Source organism: Pistacia vera, unplaced genomic scaffold (genome assembly GCF_008641045.1).
Source record: "Pistacia vera cultivar Batoury unplaced genomic scaffold, PisVer_v2 Contig71, whole genome shotgun sequence".
Taxonomy (NCBI): Eukaryota; Viridiplantae; Streptophyta; class Magnoliopsida; order Sapindales; family Anacardiaceae; genus Pistacia; species Pistacia vera.
Genome location: NW_022196568.1, coordinates 163,622 through 185,212, shown reverse-complemented (window position 1 = coordinate 185,212; position 21,591 = coordinate 163,622). Strand labels below are relative to the sequence as shown.

The 21,591-nt window shown below is 35.5% G+C and overlaps 4 protein-coding genes across 8 annotated transcripts; 2 read left to right on the top strand and 2 right to left on the bottom strand.

The window, feature by feature from the left end:
• Window positions 1-437: 437 nt before the first annotated feature.
• On the top strand, window positions 438-6,442 carry LOC116114330 (probable inactive DNA (cytosine-5)-methyltransferase DRM3). Its single transcript, XM_031400481.1, has 10 exons — window positions 438-740; window positions 848-937; window positions 1,043-1,139; window positions 1,304-1,350; window positions 1,839-1,946; window positions 2,067-2,172; window positions 3,363-3,475; window positions 3,973-4,075; window positions 4,789-4,868; window positions 5,060-6,442. The coding sequence occupies exons 1-10, from the start codon at window positions 738-740 to the stop codon at window positions 6,407-6,409; spliced, it is 2,097 nt and encodes a 698-aa protein (XP_031256341.1). The 5' UTR covers window positions 438-737; the 3' UTR covers window positions 6,410-6,442.
• A 3,654-nt stretch (window positions 6,443-10,096) lies between these two features.
• Window positions 10,097-15,666, top strand: LOC116114389 (probable boron transporter 2). 3 transcript variants are annotated; one of them, XM_031400523.1, is made up of 14 exons: window positions 10,097-10,199; window positions 10,458-10,513; window positions 10,814-11,092; window positions 11,268-11,350; window positions 11,499-11,691; window positions 11,803-11,941; window positions 12,210-12,375; window positions 12,858-13,024; window positions 13,122-13,295; window positions 13,393-13,488; window positions 13,725-13,862; window positions 14,166-14,458; window positions 14,564-14,831; window positions 15,021-15,666. In XM_031400523.1, exons 3-14 carry the CDS (start codon window positions 10,989-10,991, stop codon window positions 15,369-15,371), a joined length of 2,172 nt encoding a protein of 723 aa, XP_031256383.1. In that variant the 5' UTR covers window positions 10,097-10,199; window positions 10,458-10,513; window positions 10,814-10,988; the 3' UTR covers window positions 15,372-15,666. The 3 variants fall into 3 exon arrangements, with proteins under 3 accessions (XP_031256383.1, XP_031256382.1, XP_031256384.1); XM_031400522.1 differs by lacking the exon at window positions 10,097-10,199 and having other exon boundaries at window positions 10,323-10,513; XM_031400524.1 differs by lacking the exons at window positions 10,097-10,199; window positions 10,458-10,513 and adding an exon at window positions 10,714-10,731.
• A 25-nt stretch (window positions 15,667-15,691) lies between these two features.
• LOC116114390 lies at window positions 15,692-18,152 on the bottom strand. 3 transcript variants are annotated; one of them, XM_031400528.1, is made up of 5 exons: window positions 18,021-18,152; window positions 17,825-17,891; window positions 17,681-17,725; window positions 16,913-17,010; window positions 15,692-15,876 (listed from the first exon to the last, which is right to left on the bottom strand). In XM_031400528.1, exons 2-5 carry the CDS (start codon window positions 17,876-17,878, stop codon window positions 15,810-15,812), a joined length of 264 nt encoding a protein of 87 aa, XP_031256388.1. In that variant the 5' UTR covers window positions 17,879-17,891; window positions 18,021-18,152; the 3' UTR covers window positions 15,692-15,809. The 3 variants fall into 3 exon arrangements, with proteins under 3 accessions (XP_031256388.1, XP_031256385.1, XP_031256387.1); XM_031400525.1 differs by lacking the exon at window positions 15,692-15,876 and adding an exon at window positions 16,510-16,685 and having other exon boundaries at window positions 18,021-18,149; XM_031400527.1 differs by lacking the exon at window positions 15,692-15,876 and adding an exon at window positions 16,510-16,685 and having other exon boundaries at window positions 17,825-17,934; window positions 18,021-18,145.
• A 1,020-nt stretch (window positions 18,153-19,172) lies between these two features.
• Window positions 19,173-21,591, bottom strand: LOC116114416 (polygalacturonase At1g48100). The gene is made up of 6 exons (XM_031400556.1): window positions 21,086-21,591; window positions 20,794-20,961; window positions 20,635-20,679; window positions 20,342-20,549; window positions 20,167-20,248; window positions 19,173-19,932 (listed from the first exon to the last, which is right to left on the bottom strand). The coding sequence occupies exons 1-6, from the start codon at window positions 21,473-21,475 to the stop codon at window positions 19,425-19,427; spliced, it is 1,401 nt and encodes a 466-aa protein (XP_031256416.1). The 5' UTR covers window positions 21,476-21,591; the 3' UTR covers window positions 19,173-19,424.

Here is a 21,591-nt window from a genome sequence, read left to right as displayed (position 1 = left end):
ATTCATTAAAAAATAAATTTTTTAAATTTTCTAGTTTTTCTCGTTTTAATTTTTAATTAATTAAAACTTTAAAGTTTTAAAAATATAATTGCCACGTCTCATACATGCAACACCTGGAAGACGACGAAGATGTAAACAGAATCACATTCACAGCGTGGATTCTGATCGTACAAGCACTCAGCCTCCTGCCTCGTGTACTCCCTAAGCAATCGAAACGCTCCCGCATTTCTCAAACTGTACTACTTCAATTGATTCTGTCCGTACTCTCAACGCTTTCCAACTCCAAAAAGGGTCAAAAACACCAGCTGACTCCCTTCTGCGATCAGGTATGTCGCGCTTCCAGCACCCGCTATGCACCTCACTTTACCAAATTACTTTAAATTTTAAAAGCTCTCTTCTCGAAGAAAACGATTTTATCTATTTCAGTCTAACGCGATAAACCAAGTCCCTGTAAAGAAACGTTTTTTACTATGGTGTTTTTGACAGTTACAAAACTATATTGATTTATTTCATTTTATTTTTTGTTAAACCCGGTAATTGTCTTCCGTAAATCAAACACATGACCCAGGTATAGCTAACCCAGTAGAGTTAACTCAACCCAATAGGTAAAGGTTTGCCATCCGACACAAGGGGAGAGGTGACTCAGTTGATTTTTGCATGTCCGTGTTGCAGAGATTAAAACGAGTTTCAGTTTCGCATTTCGTTGGGGCCTTTTGTGAATTCTCTCCGTTTGCTTAATGGTATGTGCTAATATTTGTTTATTAATTATTTACTCTTTAGAGCTTAGACTGTTGTAAATGAAATTTTTATACTTGTTTTATTTATTTGTGTACTTTCAATTTCGGAGGGTGAAAATGGAGAGAAACCAATCGTGCCAAAGAGTGAGATCTTGGACTTTGAGTTGCCAGCTGACTGTATGTACTCCAGCCATGTAGGGGTATGCCTGTGATTTGACAAATTAATTTATTACTCTTTTGGTTTTAATTTTTTTAACCCCAAAAAAAAAAAAAAAATTCAAGCTTTTGTTCTTGTGTAATTTCAGAACAACAATGCAAGTTCATCTGGAAGTAATGTAAGATCATCTTTAATTGGGATGGGATTTTCACCGTCTCATGTCAACAAAGTCATTGAAGAAAAGGGTATTTTACTGTTATTCCTAAATGAATATGAGCTTTTTATTGGTTTATCTTATTGAAGAGGGTAGAGGGAGGAATCATTTTCATGATTTTGGGTTTTGGGTACTTGGTAATTCATTTTAAACTACTTTATGTATACAGTGTTCTTGATCTTTTCTTCAATTCAGGTGAAGATGACCTTGACTTATTATTGGAGATGCTTCTTGGGTACTCGGTAAGTGATTAGAAAGTCTTGGGCAGATATGTTTTTCTGTGTGAATATTGATATTGATATTGATAGAATAACCACTGCTCTGTCTGTTTTCTGTTGTAAAATAATGGGGAGCAATAAGGTTTACGTTGCCATTTAAGCATACTCGATTTCATGATTTTTCACATATTATCTACTTTGTATTGCTTGCTTAATTTGTGTGAGTAAGAATTTTGTTTGATGTGCCAAGTTATCAATATTAAACTCTATGCTGATACATTGGCTTCTTGGCCTATGTAGTGAATTGTTTCAAACGGTCTTGATTAATGAACTTTTAAATACAAGTGCCAAAATGTGTGCTATCCTATATAATTTAAGCTTTTTACTATGTTTCTTTCTAATGGAGCATTTTACTTTTGATTCATTGTACGGTCTTTGTGATAATTTACTTTTGGTTAAAAAGACAAGACAAGGTTTTAATGGCTAATACTGGGTCTGCTCTGGAGTGATAGGAACATCAAAAATCTAATTCTCAGTCATCAGATTCTCTGGATAGCTTGTTTGGTGACAAGGATAGTGTTAGTCAACCAGAAATTTCCCCAGTTTTTCAACCAAAAGAGGTAACCTGCTATTATCTTGTTTAATATTACAGTGTGTTTATATCTGTGCTCCCTGAAGAACCTAGATTAGTGTGAATCTTCAATATATCATATAATGGTTTTATCTTCAATTATCTGCAGGAACCAGATGTACCTGATATAGATGAAGATAATGATGAAAAAAGGGCATCCTTACTAAAGATGGATTTTCCTCTCAATCTAGTTGACTTTGCATTGGATAAACTCGGTGTGTTGCTAATTTCCTAAATTTGTATTTTTTATTTTAATAATGTTTGCCTTTTCTTTTTGGTTTCTCAATAAGATGACTTATTGAATAACATTTGCATTTTCTTTCTGGACTTTGCATTAAATAATGTTTGCTGGTGATGCTTGCACATCCTGAAACTGTTATTGCCATTTGTTCTACACTGTAAGGAACTTTTTAGATTCCTTACTTTTTACCTTTTGACTTTTAACATAAACTTTACTTGCATATAAGATGGTGAAGTTATTCTGCTTCTCGCATAACTTGGCCAAAATGAATACACTGTCAAAAATCTTAGTGGAAATAAATGCTTCAGGAATTTTAATAGTGTTTTCTAAGAATTCTGTGGCTATCCATATGATAATATGAAACTATGTTGGTGCTGTCATATAGTTTATTATATCATTACTATTGCCATTGAGTTGTGTTGGTACTATACTACTATTAGTGTTGACTCTAAGATCTGCATTAGTCTCAGTTATTTCACGCATATACTACTTCTTTGAATTAGTGTTATGACATCATTGACTATGTCACTTCACCTTACATTTAAGCTCCGATTATGTTGTAACCATAACCTTAGTTTTAACATGAATTGTCTCACATTGCCACATTCAGGTGAAGCTGCTCCCATTAATGAACTGGTGGACTTTATTATTGCTGCTCAGATAGCTGAAAATATTGAGAAGGAAACAGATGATATGCCTCATGAAGATGAAGGGAAACATGAGGTCTTTATTGATGGTTTCATGTAATAGTATTTATCTNAAACTTTACTTGCATATAAGATGGTGAAGTTATTCTGCTTCTCGCATAACTTGGCCAAAATGAATACACTGTCAAAAATCTTAGTGGAAATAAATGCTTCAGGAATTTTAATAGTGTTTTCTAAGAATTCTGTGGCTATCCATATGATAATATGAAACTATGTTGGTGCTGTCATACGGTTTATTATATCATTACTATTGCCATTGAGTTGTGTTGGTACTATACTACTATTAGTGTTGACTCTAAGATCTGCATTAGTCTCAATTATTTCACGCATATACTACTTCTTTGAATTAGTGTTATGACATCATTGACTATGTCACTTCACCTTACATTTAAGCTCCGATTATGTTGTAACCATAACCTTAGTTTTAACATGAATTGTCTCACATTGCCACATTCAGGTGAAGCTGCTCCCATTAATGAACTGGTGGACTTTATTATTGCTGCTCAGATAGCTGAAAATATTGAGAAGGAAACAGATGATATGCCTCATGAAGATGAAGGGAAAAATGAGGTCTTTATTGATGGTTTCATGTAATAGTATTTATCTTGATGTCATTTTTCTAATATGTTGAGGAAATAAGTGATAAATGGGTTTGGTAGAACTCAAGCCTAAAAGCTGGCTCAAGGGAGGAGGAGGCACAGCCACATATATACACCATGACAACCAACCAACTTGGCGATATAAGATAAATTCAACTTCTAACCCCCCCTCACGCTTGGCATGCAGAACCAGGTTCCAAACCCATCATCGCCCCAAACAAACGTAGATACCATAATGAATAGGTTTGGGCAGAACTCAACCCCAAAAGCTAGCGCAAGGGAGGAGGGAGCCCAACCACATATATACACTATAACAGCCCACCAACTTGGCGATGTGGGACAAATTCAACTTCTAAAATAGCACCATTTCTTATAATGTGACCAATATCTATGTTATACCCTTGTATTCGTGTTTTTGTAGATAATTTGAACTATAGCTAATACTTTGTTTGACCTTTTGATTACCAGGATGTTAATAATGAAACCTTGTTTGGGACCATGGATAAAACACTTCATTTGCTTGAAATGGGTTTCTCTGAAAATGAAGTTTCATTAGCAATTGAGAAATTTGGTGAGTAATATATCTTTTGGCATTTAAATTCCACTATATTTGAGAAGCAACATGAACAAAATACATAATCTAAATTATTATAGAAATGTCTGGACTTTGTTGAATGTCAATTTTGATCAATAAGCAAGGTGCAGCAAGTATTTTTCCATGTAATTCTCGAAATTAAGTCTAAATTATTATTGAAATGTCTGGAATATTTTACATATTCTATAATCAATTTTTATTGTAGTGAGCGGCGGGTTTGCTTGCTTTATCTGGGTGTGTTTTCCCTTGTACCAGCGTTCTACATCATTTTTGCATATGCTTTCTGTAGGGGTACTGATTCTATTTTCCTTAGTTAGTTAGGCCTTGAACAGTAGAAATATAAAGTTTTGTTTGGTATGTATACATTGTAAATAAGAAAACATAAGTTCTGTACCTTCCCAGTTATTGGCCACTATAATATCTTCCTGTGTTATCACTCTACCTTTGCCATTCATCCTTTGGAAATAGCTTTAATTGATATCAATTCAATGTTCTTTTCTCTTGCCGAAGAGCACCATTTTCTGAAAAAATTCTACTTTTCATTTTTAGCTCTGGTAGTCATTTTGGTATTTATATCTTGCAAGTGTGAGAATTTCTTAATTGTTTTGCTTCGTCATTATATTTTATTATCAGTGATTGCCTGCCACTTTAGCTAACTATTAGCTTTTACTTCCTTTGTTTTATTTCAGGTTCAGATGTTCCAATTTCAGAGCTTGCCGAGTCAATCTTTAGTGGTGAAATTTATTCTAATCGTGTCGCTAGGAATAAGGTTTTTTCCTTTTTATTTTTTTGTTCAATTTCATTACCAGTCATTAATTTTCCACTTCATAAGTATTCTTATAGGCCATATTCTCCTTTCATAATTAGTATGGTGATTTAAGCCTAAAAAGGGTCAACTAATAAAATAGTTGGTTTTGCATGGGTTGACAACGTTGGTGGCTTGGGATTCTGACACCAAAGGTTGGTAGATCTTCGGGTATGGGGATGGAAAATGGTTTAAGACATCACTCATATGATACAGTAAAAATCAAAACCGAGGATTTCAGTCCACATACTGTCTCTCAGTCAAGAAAACTCAACAACCGAGAGGAAACTAGTAGAGGGAAAAGGCCAAAAGAAGTGTATTCTGGTAACTTACCAGATGGTGCTTCTCAGTTTCGGCATATTGATTTTGAGGAAAATCATAAAGGGAAAAGGCCAAAACAAGAGTATATGGATGATTCTAGCTCTTTTCTTGACACTTCATGGCTAGAGGAAAAAGTTAGCCCCATTGTTCCCCGATCAGAAGTGCAGACAATATTCAGATCTAATCCGTGCAAGAGTCTTGATAAAATGGTGGCTAAATCTCCCTATTTTTTTTATGGAGATGTTGTTAATACATCCGTTGGTTGCTGGACCAAAATTTCACAGTTTTTGTATGCAATCGAGCCGGAATTTGTGTCTACTCAGTTCTTCTCTGCTTTGAATAGGAAAGAAGGCTATGTACACAATCTTCCAGTCTCCAAAAGGTTTCACATCCTTCCAAAGTCACCAATGACCATAGAAGAGGCGATACCACATACAAAGAAATGGTGGCCTTCATGGGATACAAGGAAGCAGTTGAGTTGCATCAGTTCTGGAACTAGTGAAATATCTCAGCTCTGTGATAGGCTTGGAAAGATTTTAATTGATTCTAAAGGAGTGCCATCACCAGAACAGAAGGGATATATCCTTCATCACTGCCAGAAATTTAATCTTGTATGGGCTGGCCAATACAAACTCAGCCCTGTAGATCCTGAATATTTAGAACGTATACTAGGTTACCCAATGGGTCACACTCAAGCTGATGAAAATAGTTTACTACAAAGACTGGCATTACTGAGACACTGCTTTCAGACAGACACTTTGGGTTACCACCTCTCTGTTTTGAATCCTATGTTTCCAGAAGGGCTCACAGTTTTGTCAGTCTTCAGTGGAATTGGTGGTGCTGAAGTTACTTTAAATCGGCTTGGCATCAAGTTGAAAGGTGTTATTTCTGTAGACACTTCTGAAGCTAATCGGAGGATTCTCAAGAGATGGTGGCGTAGTAGTGGGCAAATAGGTGAATTGGTGCAGATAGAAGACATCCAGACGCTAACAACCAAAAAGGTTGAGAGTCTAATTGAGAAATTTGGTAGTATTGACTTTATTGTCTGTCAGAACCCAGTTCCTCATGTTTCAGGAAGTTCTTCTGCAGAGATCGACTTTCTTCCTGGTTTTGACTTCTCTTCGTTTTGTGAGTTTGTTCGTGTTTTGCAACGTGTAAGGAGTACAATGCAAAGAAAGAGGTGACAGTTTTTCCTCTAGTGCTGTTGTTCTGGTACATTTAATACATTAATGATCAGAAATGAGGCTTAAGAATCTCAAATTTAAATCTCTCTTGAGGCATTTTATATTGCATTCAGTCACCCATAGGAACTTACTAGGAATGAAACATGTAATGTAGATCAGTGAGATTAGATAATTTATTGAACTCATAAATATTAAACAAATGTGTACCAGCCCATTCTTTGTTCCCTCTTGTTTGTTTTGAAACTTTGCATAGGTGAAGGCAGAGCCTCTGGTATACTGGTGAGTTGCTCAGGACTAACAATGACTTGCCTATCTCCATCAATGTCCAAAGGCCCTTGTTTGTTCACAGTTAGTTGTTTGCATTCAGCCATTGATACTTGCCTATCTCCATCAATGCCCGAAGGCAAAAGAAGCAATTTGAAGTGGCCTAGCTTTGCTGTTAGTATTTTCCTTATCAGGATGTTTAATAATGAATCTAGTAGCACTATTTTTGGAGTAATTAAAGCTCCATCTTGCTGTTTGATAATGAATCTTTGAATCTAGACATCATGCAGTTTCATATAGGCCAATGCAAAGTTCTCCTTCTCCATCTTTTTGCCAAGTTGAGTCCACAAAACAGAAAGGGTAATCACAGGATTGAACTATGCATACTTATTTTTGTGGGTCATCTCTACCAAGGGGCCCGAAAGAAAAACAAAAACAAGGGTCATGCTCATCGGTGGCGCCAACTGTGCAACCATCAAACAAGGGTCTACATTTTAGTCAATTCATGATTCTGGACAAAATTTTTAGAGCTTACTTTGGTGATGAAGGTTTGTCTTTTGCTTTGAAATACCTCTATGATGTATAATGCAACATGTTTGAATGGAGAATTTTTGTTTTGTGCGAGGCAGAATCATTGTGTTTGCAAGTTGCAACTCATAAAAGATATTGCAATTCCATTTTAACTCATAATAGTTACCAAATAGGAAGATTTTGAGTGTCCTTAGCCCCAATTTACCTCTGCTATCTGCCACTCATTTATTGATTTCCCTGTTGAGAATTTGCAGCCTGCTGTTGATAATGAATTTTGAATCTGCCACTCATTTATTGATTTCCCTGTTGAGAATTTGCAGCCTGCTATTGATAATGAATTTTTATTTACTCAAGCATTATTATGGAGTAGTTTTGGAAGTTCATCTTTTGTTTTAGTTTGGTAACACATGGGATTCTTTTACGGAAGCAGTAAAAGTGCTTCTTTAATTCTATAAGTGCTTTTTTTAATTATACAAGTGCTTTTATTATTCAGTTTAATGATCCCACCGTATTCAGTAGAGTGAGTTGTTCATAATCCCAATAATAATGCGCAAAGAAGTCTGATGGGCCATCTTTGTTCTTTCAAAATTATTGTGGGCCTTGACAATGAAGGCCCAAATTTTAAGGTTGAGTAGAGGAAAAGTGACACCGGGGGGCCATTTTTTTTTTTTTTTTTTTTTTTTTTTTGGGTGATTGGAGTTGTCCAATCCAGTTTGTGCGTATAATAATAAATCTCTCGAGGTTCTGAAGTTAACAGTCGAGTAAATCTCTCAGTACCCTTCTATTAGCAACTCAAGTTGATCGAACTTAAGACCTCCTTGTAATCACTCAGAGTCCTAGTTACTATTGGTTCCCCAAGATGGTTACATTAGGGCCCTTTTATTATGAACAAAAAGTTCCTCTCAATGGTATCAATTTAGATTAATTCAGTGGTCCAAGAGATAGGTACATCGTATTAATGAGACAGAAAATAATTTATTAATATTAATCTGTACCTCAATGTGACATCCCTCTCGAATGACTACATTATGAGTAAATTATTTCTGTTTTATATTTGGAACCCTCCCGGAGGGATTTTCAATATAAATGATTCTCACGTCAATATGGTCAAAATCATTTGCCCTTTTAGACAACCAAACATTCAAACTAGATCTAACAATGTTGAACAATAATAATATTAAAAAAATTAATGGTAATAAACGAAGATTAATAATAGGGTAATAAAAAGCAATAATATCATGTTAAATACAATTCTATGTGATTGAGCAAGACCACCCTCGAGCAAAGAGACGAAGTCACCTTAATGATCAGAGATACCGAATAAAAGGGTGCGATAAAATTATTCTAGGGATATTTTATTTATAACTTTTGTGTGCTTTATTATAACAAAGAATATCTACTATAATCCACCTTTTAAGAATAAAAAATATGGAATAGTATGGGATTTGCATGTAAAGGAGGGGAGGGTTACCCATGTGTTTAAGCAGAACTTTAGGATCCACCACCAACCATTGCTTATTTACGCGGTATCCATTACTCTTTACCTTAAATGATTGGAAAATTTATAATCAAAGGACCCACAAATTCATTAATTTGATTGGACAAAAAGTTTAATTCATTAATAAATCATGGACCAAACTTAAAACTTCAATAATTAATGTGCTTTATATAGGGGCAAATACAAAATTGTAGGACTGTCCCAAACTGACAAGATCTGGGGGTTGTTTTGGTAATATTGTAGTGGGACTCATTTTTAAACAAATTAGTCTGAATAATGCATAAATTACAAAATAAAATACCAAGAAAATTATTGGTCATTATATAAAAGAGGAAAATAATACATCATCGATGGTAGTGCACTAATGACATGATGAAGTCTTGACTATTGATTAATATTAACTTAGTATTAATCAACGGTTAAGATTTTATCACGTTATTCAATGCATAAATCTATGCACTACTTCGATAATTATAACATTACTTTATAAAAGAATAGACTAATGATATCCTTTAGTTCAGACTTGAGAGACATCACATCATAAGATAAATCCACCAACCCTTATAAATTGTTTTATTAATGCACCCCCGACGTTACTTGTAACAATAAATTTATAATACAAATGTGAATGTTGGGCGCGTTGGTTATTTCAAACATTTATATTTATCTTGGCTAATATTTTTTAGTCATAAAATTAATGATTGAATAAATTTTTTAATAGTCATCCCTATTGGGGAGGAGAGGGGGGGAGGGTTGTTTCAGACCCATTTACATGTATTTTAACTAATTTTTTAGAGTCCTAAAATTAATAATCCGATAAACTCTTTAGTGGTTATAACTATTAGTAATTAAAATGAATCAAATTTAAAATCTTTTGAATAATACACTTAAGAATCTCTATCATCTCATCTAGGAGTGGTTTATAAATGTGAACATTGATACAAATATCTAAGCACCAAACATAATAAGTAGTAGTTTTAATGAATAATTTTTTTAATTTATAAAAATATTTATTTATTAACAAGGAAAAATAACCTTAATATAAAAATAAATATACTTTGAAGTTTGAACTTTAACACCCTTAATTGGGAGACCAAAAAAAAAAAAAGGTTTAAAAATAAGACAAGACAATAGTCCAAAGAGTGTGACTGCAACAAGAGTTGTAGTAAGAGAAGTAACTGGGTTGGTTCTTTCAAGGCCAGCTTGTTATGGACTGGCATTCTGTCTTCCTCTCAAGTCTCACCATCTCATGCACTAAAAAGAAACCTTTTNACAAGAGTTGTAGTAAGAGAAGTAACTGGGTTGGTTCTTTCAAGGCCAGCTTGTTATGGACTGGCATTCTGTCTTCCTCTCAAGTCTCACCATCTCATGCACTAAAAAGAAACCTTTTTTTTTTTTTTTTTTTAAATCAAATTTCTCTCACTCTGTCTTCCCCTCGCTTAGAGCCTGAAGCTAAAAGACAAGGAAAAAAGCCAACATTTTCATTTCTTTTATTTGGTGAGTACTCTTCAACTGTCTACATGGAATCACTGTGAATCTTCTGTCTTTCTTGATTCTTACTAGCCTTTTTCAGGCGTCCTTTATTATAATATAAGATTTATGTTTGATTTTATTTTTCTTTTTTATTAATTTTACTCTTTTCTTTTTTGTTGCTGTTGAACTTGGAGCTCTGACAATGATGCTCACTTTACTTCCTTGTGACCCACATTGTGACTTTTAGCTAAAAATCTACAGTCATCTTCTCAAGCTTTTCAGGGCTATATATTTGGAGCTTCCTTTGCTATTCTTCTGTGTTTCCACATGCTTTGAAGGTAGATCTTCAATACAAGTTGAAGTTGTTATCTTTGTTTATAGCTTAATCACTCAATACTTCTATCATTTTAAACGTTTTTCTCATGTTTTTTGAACTTTGGTATGCTTATAAGCCTAAGAAATCTCAAGATTTAATAAAATGTTGCAGTGATTTATGACTCTGGGCTGTGCTTAAAAAGCTCAGATTTTGAACTTTCTGTCTGTGTTATGTTGCATTGTATGTTTTTAACTATGTGGAATGAATAATTTCTTTTAACTGCTTGTGTTGATTTACTCAAATCCATCTATTTTTTGGACAGATTTGAGGTTGTTTATTCATCCAAGGCCAACTTTTACCTGTGTAAAAGCACACTGAATGCTACTTCTTCGTTGACAACTTATTGATTTAGTTTCATACTGAAAGAACTGAAGAAATTGGTCTCATTCTGAGAGCAGTGAGGAAAGTGCTTTCTAATCTGGGGTCTAAAAGAAACCATGGAAGAGAGCTTTGTACCATTTCGCGGAATCAAAAATGATATTCAGGGGAGATTGAAGTGTTATAAGCAAGACTGGACTGGTGGCTTTAAGTCAGGCTTCAGGTATATATTTCTCATGTCATGAGAAAAAACTTATGATGCTATCTTACCACAGGAATTTTGAATTCGGTTAGAAATATAATATAAAGATTGTGGCCAATTTAGCTTTTACTACTGCTCATTAATGTATTTTCATTGATGGTGATATTAGCTTGATGACTTATTTTAATGTTTTCAGGATTCTGGCCCCCACGACATATATATTTTTTGCATCAGCAATTCCAGTTATATCATTTGGGGAACAATTAGACAGAGATACAGGTAGTCTCACAAAATGCAATATTAGTTCAAACCTTACAAATCTTATTTTTTTTATTATAACCAATGCTTATTTATGCTGATATTGAAAAGTAAACTTACAAATCTGGTTTTGCTTCTACATATCTTACATTGTTGATGGTATTCACAGATGGGACTCTCACAGCAGTTCAAACCTTAGCTTCTACTGCATTATGTGGAATTATACACTCTATTATAGGAGGTCAGCCTTTGCTGATTCTTGGAGTTGCAGAGCCAACTGTAATCATGTACACATTCATGTTCAATTTTGCAAAAAGTCGTCCAGATTTGGGACCAAAGCTCTTTCTGGCATGGACCGGATGGTATTTCCTGATTTTTCCTTGTCATTATCTGAGAAACATCTGGTTGACTTCTGTTAAAATTTGAATCCTCCCTTATATTTGGTAAACTTACATGGCAATTTAATTGGGCAGGGTGTGCATATGGACTGCAATCTTGCTGTTCTTATTGGCTGTCCTAGGTGCTTGCTCTATCATCAATAGGTTCACTCGCATTGCAGGGGAATTGTTTGGCCTACTTATTGCGATGCTTTTTATGCAGGAAGCCATTAAAGTAAGAAAAAATCCTCGCTTCTTTCCCATTCCTACATCACATGGAAAAAGTGAATAACCTGCAAATTTTGCTGTAATGCTCCTGGAGTGGTTTTTGTTGTACACTAGAGTTATTGTATTACTGGGTTGAATACATTGAGTGAGTCCTTGAATAGTTGAGATGCTTTTCAGTGGTTCTTAGTTGTTCATAGAATGGCTTTTTGAACTAGGTCTTAAAATGCTTTGTGGTTAAACTTTGAGATTCTAAATTCTTCAATTTGGTTTGCTAGGGACTGGTTAATGAATTTCGTATACCAAAAAGAGAAAACCCCAAATCAATCGAGTATGAATTTTCATGGAGATTTGCCAATGGAATGTTTGCTTTGCTTTTGGCTTTTGGCCTTCTGCATACTGCATTAAGAAGCAGAAAAGCAAGGTCTTGGCGTTATGGGACCGGTAAGCCTTATTGGATCTAATGTCTTTTTAAACTTGCAGTTGATGCAAGATTGCATATCCATTTAAAAGAAAAAGTCGTTGTTTTAGTTGTCAAAATTACAACAGTACTCTTATTTTTTATGCTTATCCAATGAGCCTAAGCTCCTGGCTTCCTTACACATGTTGAGAGTACTTCTCATTCAATCTTGTGATCCTTGCCATAGCCAAAAATTTCTGTTGAAAACAATGATAATCACATTTATGATTCCTATCAAACTCACCAACTTTAAGTTGGCCCAAGTTAGTCAAGTGGTAGGGATGTGGCAGGGCATAATGTTATGGGCTTTGTGCTGCCAAAGGATCAATTAGAAGCTAATTTTCCTAGAATGCCTGAGATTGAAGGGCTAAGATGCTAAACCCAGCTGCAAATCACTTTTTCCCTTTCATGTCTTGAAGACTTGTTACTTCTCTAGGCTAAAGGTTCCATGTTCATTTTTCCGCAGGGTCACTCCGAGGCTTCATCGCTGATTATGGTGTTCCATTGATGGTTCTGGTTTGGACAGCTGTTTCTTACATACCAGCTGAAAGTGTTCCAAAAGGAATACCAAGGCGCCTCTTTAGTCCAAATCCATGGTCACCAGGTGCATATGAGAATTGGACTGTCATAAAGGTATGCCTAAGTGGAAGCTTGTGGCAAAACTATTCCTTACCTTCCTGTCTCTGACATAAGAAGCATTTACTAATGGTTTAATGCTAAAAACTTTCAGGACATGTTGGATGTGCCAGTTCTTTATATAATTGGAGCTTTTGTGCCAGCAACAATGATTGCAGTGCTCTATTATTTTGACCATAGTGTTGCATCTCAGCTTGCACAGCAGAAAGAATTCAATTTGAGAAAACCTCCTTCTTTCCATTATGATTTACTTCTTTTGGGGTTTATGGTACAAAAAATTCACTTTTTCACCACTCTTCTCCTTTCCATTATGGTACAAACTGTACTCCAGTAAATGTCTAATATTTATTTGCAACCACATGCAGGTCATAGTCTGTGGTCTCCTTGGTATCCCTCCGTCAAATGGTGTCATTCCACAATCTCCAATGCATACTAAAAGTTTGGCTACCCTGAAGCACCAGGTAGGCATGTCAACTTGCTTATCAGTCTGAAGCTTGCCTGGAACTAATGTTAATTTAGATCTCGTTCTTTTTATTTTGGAACTCAGTTTACTATCAACTTCATTGCCCCTAATCCTAAATAATGATACTGCAAGTGTAAGATGTGTTAGATTAAATATGGTAAGAGTGTGCACACTTTCCTGACATGCTTCATTTGTTTAGATAATGATTTACAACAACCTCTGAAATCTGTGCAGTTACTTCGAAATCGACTTCTGACAACCGCTCGCAAATGTATTGGTAAGAATGCAAGCCTTGAACAAGTTTATGGAAGCATGCAAGAAGCATATCAACAGATGCAGACACCACTGGTTTACCAGCAACCTTCCACTCTGGTATTTGGTTTGACATTGTATTTCATTTGTAAATTCCATATAACATGAGCCTGTACAATTTTGCATCTACAACAATAAAAGACCATAGTAACAAATTTAAGATGCCAAAAATTGATTTAGTATTTTCAAATACTGAAGATGACAAGCCAGATCTTGTTATAGAGTTCTTTCATAAGACATGTATCGAAGTTTCTAAAGTGTTTGACGCAATAACGATTAAAAAGATCTTCTTTCATTTGAGATCTGTTTAAGTAGTCAGGTGCTTATAATCCTGCAACTTTGCCTTGATGTTTTTCTGAACAGGGGCTGAAGGAAATGAACACAGAGAATATTGATGGCCCGGTTGATGAGAGTCTATTTGATATCGAGAAAGAGATTGACGATTTATTGCCTGTTGAGGTAAAAGAACAGCGACTGAGTAACTTGCTCCAATCTACAATGGTAGGAGGATGTGTTGCAGCCATGCCCCTTCTTAAAATGATCCCTACATCAGTACTCTGGGGCTATTTTGCCTATATGGCCATTGAAAGCTTGCCGGGCAATCAATTCTGGGAGCGGATATTATTGCTCTTCACTGCTCCAAGCAGAAGATTCAAGTATCTTCTTAACTCCTCTCCTATCTTCTTCTCAATTTACATTATCTAAATCCTTGGTCATGAGGAAATATACTGAATTGCTTTTGTGTTGCCCTAATTTCATAGAGTATTGGCGGATTACCATGCCACCTTCGTGGAAACTGTACCTTTCAAGACAATTGCAGTATTTACAATTTTCCAGACGGCTTACTTGCTTGTTTGTTTTGGAATTACATGGGTTCCGATTGCTGGGGTACTTTTCCCTCTCATGATCATGCTCTTAGTTCCTGTTAGGCAATACATTTTGCCTAGGTTTTTCAAAGGAGCACACCTTCAAGACTTAGATGCCGCAGAGTACGAAGAGGTGCCGGCTTTATCATTCAACCTAACATCTGTAAGTTCTTAACTTCTTTATACTCATTGCCGGCCTAATATATTCTATTAATCCCTACTATTTGCATTTCAGTTCAGGAATGAGTACAAAATTAGTGTTTAATAAATTTATGGTCTTTGATGTCGTATATATTTCAAAATATCATTTGAATGGGTTTTGTTACTATTTTTTTCCCTTTTTAATTTTCAGATGAGTAGGAACACTTCATTTTCGCAGCCAGAAAGAGAGATGAGCAGGGATACTTCATTTTCACGACAGGAAAGAGTGATGAGTAGGAATGCTTCGTTTGCTAATCATGGAGAAATTTTAGATGGGATGGTTACAAGAAGCCGCGGTGAGATTAGACGCGTGTGCAGTCTCAAACTCTCAAGTTGCAGTGTAACATCGTCCGGAGAATTGAAAAGCATTCAGAGCCCGAGGATCTCAGATAAGGTGTACAGCCCTCGTGTAAGTGAACTGAGAGCAGAGCAGAGTCCCCGGCAAGGTGGAAGAGGACCATTCAGTCCAGTAAAACCATCTAATTTAGGTAAAAGTGGTTAGAGAAAGATGTTAGAAATGGCAAGGATTGGCTTGTGGTTTCAATTTTCATTTACCAAAAACAAGCTAACAGGATGAGAGAGCTTAATTTACAAAACATGCAGGAAATCTGCAATGGTGTGCTGCATTCCCTCTCATTTTTATTTCTCCTTTTACAGTAGTTCTTCTATTTTGTTGATGTGGGATGTCATCGATGTAATATATTTCTGCCTTATACTACCCTGTGGGAATATTTGTAAAAGAAATTGTATTAAATTTGATTTGATAATACTATTCAATCTGCCACCATTTACAGTGACTAGCAGCATAATCTAGTAGTGAGAAAGGTTAATTTACTTAACCTGAAGCAGCCACAATTCAATACACAGGCTGCAAAAAGATGGTGTATATACAAGTTGAAAACACTGAATACTGAAAGCAGCAGGTATCAAAAGATGGTACTCATTGTGAATCATTTGACGTTCCGAGGTTGAATAATTTGGGTGGAGTAAGCTCATCCACGGTCCACCTGTTATCCACTCACACAAAAATGTCACAACTGCAAAAAGGTTGAGTGACATTCGACCGTAAGAAGATAAGAATTGGGAAAAGAATGATAAAAGAAAGATTTGTTGGAACAGAATTGAGAGGAAAGTATCTGTAGTTCTCTCAATTTACATTTAATGATTGGGAAAAAGCGGGGATCCTGAATTACCAACTGTAAAGGAAATCAAAAGTGGTTCTCATATCACTTCATGAGATGTGGGTCGTAGGTTTCTTGGTCCACATAGAGGATGGGTGGATTGACCTTAAAGATAATCTTAAAGTAAAACATGCTTTTACAAAGGAACAGTAATTTTGGAATTGGCACTCGAGAATAATGCAAAAAACAGTTGAATATATATATGATAAAACAAGAGCAGAACTACTTTTATCATACGTTACATTCAATAACAAGGGAGGATTATTCCCGTGTAGTTTTCACGTCAATGCAGCACAGAACTTACAAAAAGGAGCTCAATGATCTTTATGAAATTATCATGTTTGGTTAAAACTTTTGAACTTATAAGAAGCTCCCATTCAATCTCTCATGTAAGCAATTTTCATTTAGCGTAAGGCTTATACAACCACACAATGAAATATCATAGGCATAAAACCAATGGAGCAGTCAAGTCTTGATTTTTATTACTCTGTTAAAAGCTAAAACTTCAACAGGTACATACTGAGAGTTTGAAAAAAAAAAAGGAACTCAAAAAGCATCAGGAACTCTTGTCAAATTTTCGGCCAGACAACCTCTCAGACTCATATAGTATATGGTTTATAAGTCCCCTTGCGGCACTGCAATCCAGAAAAAATAAAATATTCAACATGATGTTGCCAACAGAATTTACAAAAAGTGGAAGTTAGAAATTTTATGTGGTTTAACCCAAGAAATAGAACAAGGAAAAGGCGAAGTGTATAATGGAAGGGGCCAGTGTAAATCGAAAATTCCGAAACATAAGAATACTTTTTATTGCTCCTCTTTGCCATTATAGTCATTAGAAAAAATAATAACTGAAACTTACTCATCCTTCAACTTTTGAATCTTCTCTGGATCTGTCTCATGCTTGTGCTTTTTAAATTGCTGCCTCACCATATCAACGACAAGCGCTGTATTATGTTTCTGCATAATTTACCGAACAAGACCTAGTGTTAACTAAACTTACAAACATGATCAGACAAAATCTAAACAAGGCTAGGAGCGAAAATAAAACTACAATATTTTCAATGCTGGATCCGGCTATTTTAATTAGACCAGGACAATTCCAAATTTCAAGTCTAACTAACTTAATATTTTATGACTCTGCATTTCAGCATAATCTCTGAAGTTATTTATATCACTGCCTATTATTATTAACTGAGTATCAATATGATGACCTTACCTAAAAGCTTCTTAGTATCAAACTTTAAGTTCTGAAGTTCAAATCCCTCACTCTTCACTATGATTCTCAATAAATGAATTCAATCAAACCAAAATCAATCTCAGCACAACAATCTTGGTCCAATCCCCTGTCAAATTCATTACACCTTAAAATCGAATCCACATTACATGTGAGAAAACTTGCTCAATATTAATGTCATTCCTTTCCTAAAAACTAATGCTTTTTGGTCATGTGGATTATATCAGCTCAATTTTGTATCGTTATAAACATTCTCATTCTCCAATCCACAGCTGAGAGCTTCAAGAAATCTCCATTTCTTGGCAAATGAACAACACATTCACATCTCAATTACTAAATACTCCGTCACAAAGATCATATTATCTAAAACTATGATGAAAATGTGGTGCTTACCTGATGACCAACATACTTGGCTCTTCGAAGGCACTCCCGGTAAAGCTGAAATTTTTTAAATTTTTTTAAGTTAAAATAATAATAAGAAGAAGAAGAATATGATTATAAATTTAATAAAAAATGAAGAAATTAATTGATACTAACTCTAATCACATTGTTGGCAAGTTCTGGTGGCAAAGCAGTTTGCAGAGACGGCATCTTTTTCTTCTTCCTTTAAAAGAAAAAAATAAAATAAAATCTTTTTCCAGAACTGTCTGAGAAAAGCAATACAAAAATAATAACATGAGCTTCAAATATGTAAACGAAGAAACGACAATAAAGATGAAGAAGTGGATCATACCTCAGCTCAGAGCCGGCGAAAGGGAGGAGGAAGTAGCTGTCTTCTTCGAACGGCGCCGTTCTAGCCCGAGTTCAGTATATGAATGCTTTTAGACTGATACTTCAATTTCTGTTAGGCCCGAGAAAATAAGGAAGCGATGAATAAGGGCCCAATAAATTGGGTATCATTCTAGGCTGCCCATAAGACAACGATTACAGATGTGGCATCCAGCAAAAATAGCATGACAAATAGCAATTTTTTTTTTTTCTTATATCGGAGTCACGTTTGTTTGGGGTCCTGTTAGCCGAACGTAAAAGAGGGTGTTAGAAATTATATTTGTCTTATATCGTTAATCTCATAAACTGTTATCGTGTATATATGTGGTTGGACTCTCTCCTTCTTTGAACTAGTTTTTTAAAGTGAGTTCTACCAAAACCTATTTATCAATTAAAAATATAAAAAAGTTCTACATATACAAAATTGGGACATAATATTATTGATTTAACTATTTGTATGTTATTGAAATGAAAAAAGTTGCAGCTCAAATAATTCTGGGTGCGTTTGGTTTATTATTTTGGATAGGATTTTGGAGATAGTATTGGATAGTTGGATAGAATTATTATAACGAGGTAAAATTTAAAGGTTTACAAAAAAAATCCCCTAAGTTTACTAATTTAACTAAATACCCCAATATATAAAATTTTTATAAAATGACAAAAACACTCCCACCCACCCATAGCACCAGATTCCAGCCACCATTATCGAAATCTGGCATTATGACTCAGATTGGTCGGATTTGGCCAGACGTGTGCCGATCTGGCCGTCAACGACCAGAAAAAGTCAGATCTACTCGTCACGATATGACCGTCGTTGTCGGTCAACGGCGGCCATTTCTTTGGCCGTCAGTCCAGATAGGCAACTTACCTACCAGTTCCAATGGTTTATAGGCTGTTGTGACAGATTCTGACTATCATTGACAATAGTTGTCGGAATCTGGCAACTATGGATGAATGGAGGTGTTTTTATTAATTTTTAAATTTTTTTTTTTTGGGGTATTTAATAAAATTAATAAACTTAAGAGGTCTAAAAGTAATTAAAAAAATATAATAATATTTTCTAAATAATTAAACAAAGAAATATTTTAAAAATATGGATAGGAATAATAAACTAACGGCATCCTCTGTTACCATATATGAAATCCAATCTATTACAATACAAGGCCAATAAACCTTGGCCCATTCGCACTACTTGTCATCACGCAATGAGGGTATTTGGGAAAAAAATACCCTGAAAGGGATGAAGCCTAAGCAAATAATAATCAAGACCCCTAAAAGATACAAGGTCTTGTAACTTATACAATAATATGTAGTCTATGTAAATCCAAATATTTTTAGTAGAACTTATAGAAGTAAAGCTATTCATCAATTAACTATTGCAGTCGTACGCAGAGGCTTCGACCGCCTTCTGAGGTTGCCCATCATGCAAGCAATTAATGGGAGGAATAGTCAAAGTTTCTTGAGTTCCATAAGCGTTCCAGCAAAAGGGATCATCCAGTAGTTGTCCCTCGTATGGTAGAAGCTCAACATCAGCCATTAATATATCTGTGCAGGCCACAGTGTCACTGCAGGCAAAGTGGATTGGCGTGGTGCGAACATCGTAAGTTCCCTTTATGTTTCTGTATGTGACGCCTGTGACATACACAGCTGAGGTTTGGTTTCGGCATTCTTTTGATAAGCAGTAGTATTGGTCTATGTTTATGCAGTTTCTAACGTTCTCCATTTGGATGTTTTCAAATGAGATTCCCGATACGGAGCCTGACCCGCCTTGCCATGTCTTGATCCTCAGCCCATTGTCCGACTCTCTTATGTTTGCATTGCGCACAGTTATGTTTGAAACACATGCTTCTGAATTGTGCACTCCTAGGCTCCCAATGCTGCAGAAAACAAGAAAAACACATTATAAGCCAGAAAAGTCACGGTATGTTTATTGCCGGCCTCACAAGGCCAACGCATTTATATCAGAAACTTTCAAGATTCCTGTTTAGAGTTGCTTTTTTGAATATCATAAGATGTGACTGAATATTGCAGAAAGGGTTTCAGTTGTTAGTTAGGAGTAGTTAAAGGCAAGAATTTAATTATATTAAAAAAGGGAATATGTATATATGTACCTGATCCCGTGACTAGGCCCGCAAGTGACACCTTCAATGTCCACATTAGCACATCCGGGTCCAATTGATATGCAATCATCACCTATTAAAATAGTATACTTGCATTATTAATTGTCTTAGTTAATCAATTGTCAAATCTGGTAGATGGACAAGGGCATTTTATTTCTGGCTTTACCATTGGTTATCATGGAATTGTAAATGCCAACAGATTTTGTGTTCCCTAAGTGAATTCCGTCTGTATTGGGGCTAAGTTTAGGGGAAGAAATGGATATCTTTTCTATCAGAACACCTTCACATCCATCGAATTTCATATGGAACTGAGGGCTGTTTTGGATTTTTAAGCCACTCACAACCAAATTTGAGCTCATGAAGAACCGAATCAACTGAAGAAATAACAACAATGAACTTGGTTACAAATTTAAGTTTATGATTCAATTGTTGAACTGAGTTTAAGATGATTATACTCACTGCAGGGCTGTCACATGATCCTTTCGCAGTTGATCCGTTGGGACCCTGAAATTATATTTTGTTAGCAAATATTAAAGATTGTTATGAAGAAAACAAAGTGGTAGAATGATAAGATTTAGTTAATGTTAAAGCAGATTAGACTAAAGGGAAATAATTTACCCTGTGAGGTTTGCAAGGAAGATCCCACCATTTCTGTCCATTTCCTTCAATGGTTCCTTGCCCTGTGAAAGTCATATCATCAAGTCTGTAAAAAACAAGCCATTGACTATGGCTATCTGCTTTTGGCCAAGTACCAGGTCCATCTGGCGGCATTAGAACCCCATCCAACTTTAAACATACAAAAAAAAAAAAAAGGTTACACTGTTAGAAATGTAAAATTATTGTAAAATCAGAAATAAAATAGAATTTTTGCAAATGTAGAACTCAGTAGAAATGACATAGAATTTCTTACCTGAAATACAAGTCCTGGCTTGCATGGTCCTGAGAATATTGTTGAAGTGATTTTGAAAGAATAATCAGAAGAAGCGAGAACAACCCCGGACTCTACAGCACAAGCTGCTTTCCATGCTGCCCTGAATGCGGCAGTGTCATCGGCAGAACCGTCGCCGACTGCTCCGAATTTTCGCACGTCAAATATGCTGTCTTTAGGATTTGATGGCGACGAAGGGACGGGTTTCTGACGAGCAGGAGCAGGGTGAGAAACAGGGGAAGGTGAAACAGGGGAGCTTTTGTCCTTTTGTTTTTTGTGGTGGTGATATCTTCCTTCTACATTGCTCGAACATTGAAAGAGAAGAGCCAACGCAAAGCAAATGAGGATTAACAACCCACGAATGAGCTCCATGAACAAAAATCTGTAGAAAACCTTGAAATTTTGGAAGAATGTATTAACAAAATATTTTGAAAATGAAAGAAGGAGAAAAAGGCAAAGAGAAAGAATAAAGAAAGTTAAAAATTTTG

What these genes read in the sequence shown, in the direction of transcription:
- LOC116114330 (XM_031400481.1), top strand. An exon ending in CAGTTTTTCAACCAAAAGAG is followed by an intron (nt 1,947 to 2,066) that starts GTAACCTGCTAT and finishes AATTATCTGCAG; the next exon opens with GAACCAGATGTACCTGATAT. An exon ending in CTTTGCATTGGATAAACTCG is followed by an intron (nt 2,173 to 3,362) that starts GTGTGTTGCTAA and finishes TGCCACATTCAG; the next exon opens with GTGAAGCTGCTCCCATTAAT.
- LOC116114416 (XM_031400556.1), bottom strand. Translation starts at nt 21,475, where the DNA reads ATGGAGCTCATTCGTGGGTTGTTAATCCTCATTTGCTTTGCGTTGGCT. An exon ending in AGCCAGGACTTGTATTTCAG is followed by an intron (nt 20,962 to 21,085) that starts GTAAGAAATTCT and finishes GTATGTTTAAAG; the next exon opens with TTGGATGGGGTTCTAATGCC. An exon ending in CAATTCCATGATAACCAATG is followed by an intron (nt 20,249 to 20,341) that starts GTAAAGCCAGAA and finishes CTATTTTAATAG; the next exon opens with GTGATGATTGCATATCAATT.
- LOC116114390 (XM_031400525.1), bottom strand. Translation starts at nt 17,878, where the DNA reads ATGCCGTCTCTGCAAACTGCTTTGCCACCAGAACTTGCCAACAATGTG. An exon ending in TTGCCAACAATGTGATTAGA is followed by an intron (nt 17,726 to 17,824) that starts GTTAGTATCAAT and finishes AAAAAATTTCAG; the next exon opens with CTTTACCGGGAGTGCCTTCG. An exon ending in CCAAGTATGTTGGTCATCAG is followed by an intron (nt 17,011 to 17,680) that starts GTAAGCACCACA and finishes TAAATTATGCAG; the next exon opens with AAACATAATACAGCGCTTGT.
- LOC116114389 (XM_031400523.1), top strand. Translation starts at nt 10,989, where the DNA reads ATGGAAGAGAGCTTTGTACCATTTCGCGGAATCAAAAATGATATTCAG. An exon ending in ACAATTAGACAGAGATACAG is followed by an intron (nt 11,351 to 11,498) that starts GTAGTCTCACAA and finishes TGGTATTCACAG; the next exon opens with ATGGGACTCTCACAGCAGTT. An exon ending in TGGCTACCCTGAAGCACCAG is followed by an intron (nt 13,489 to 13,724) that starts GTAGGCATGTCA and finishes AAATCTGTGCAG; the next exon opens with TTACTTCGAAATCGACTTCT.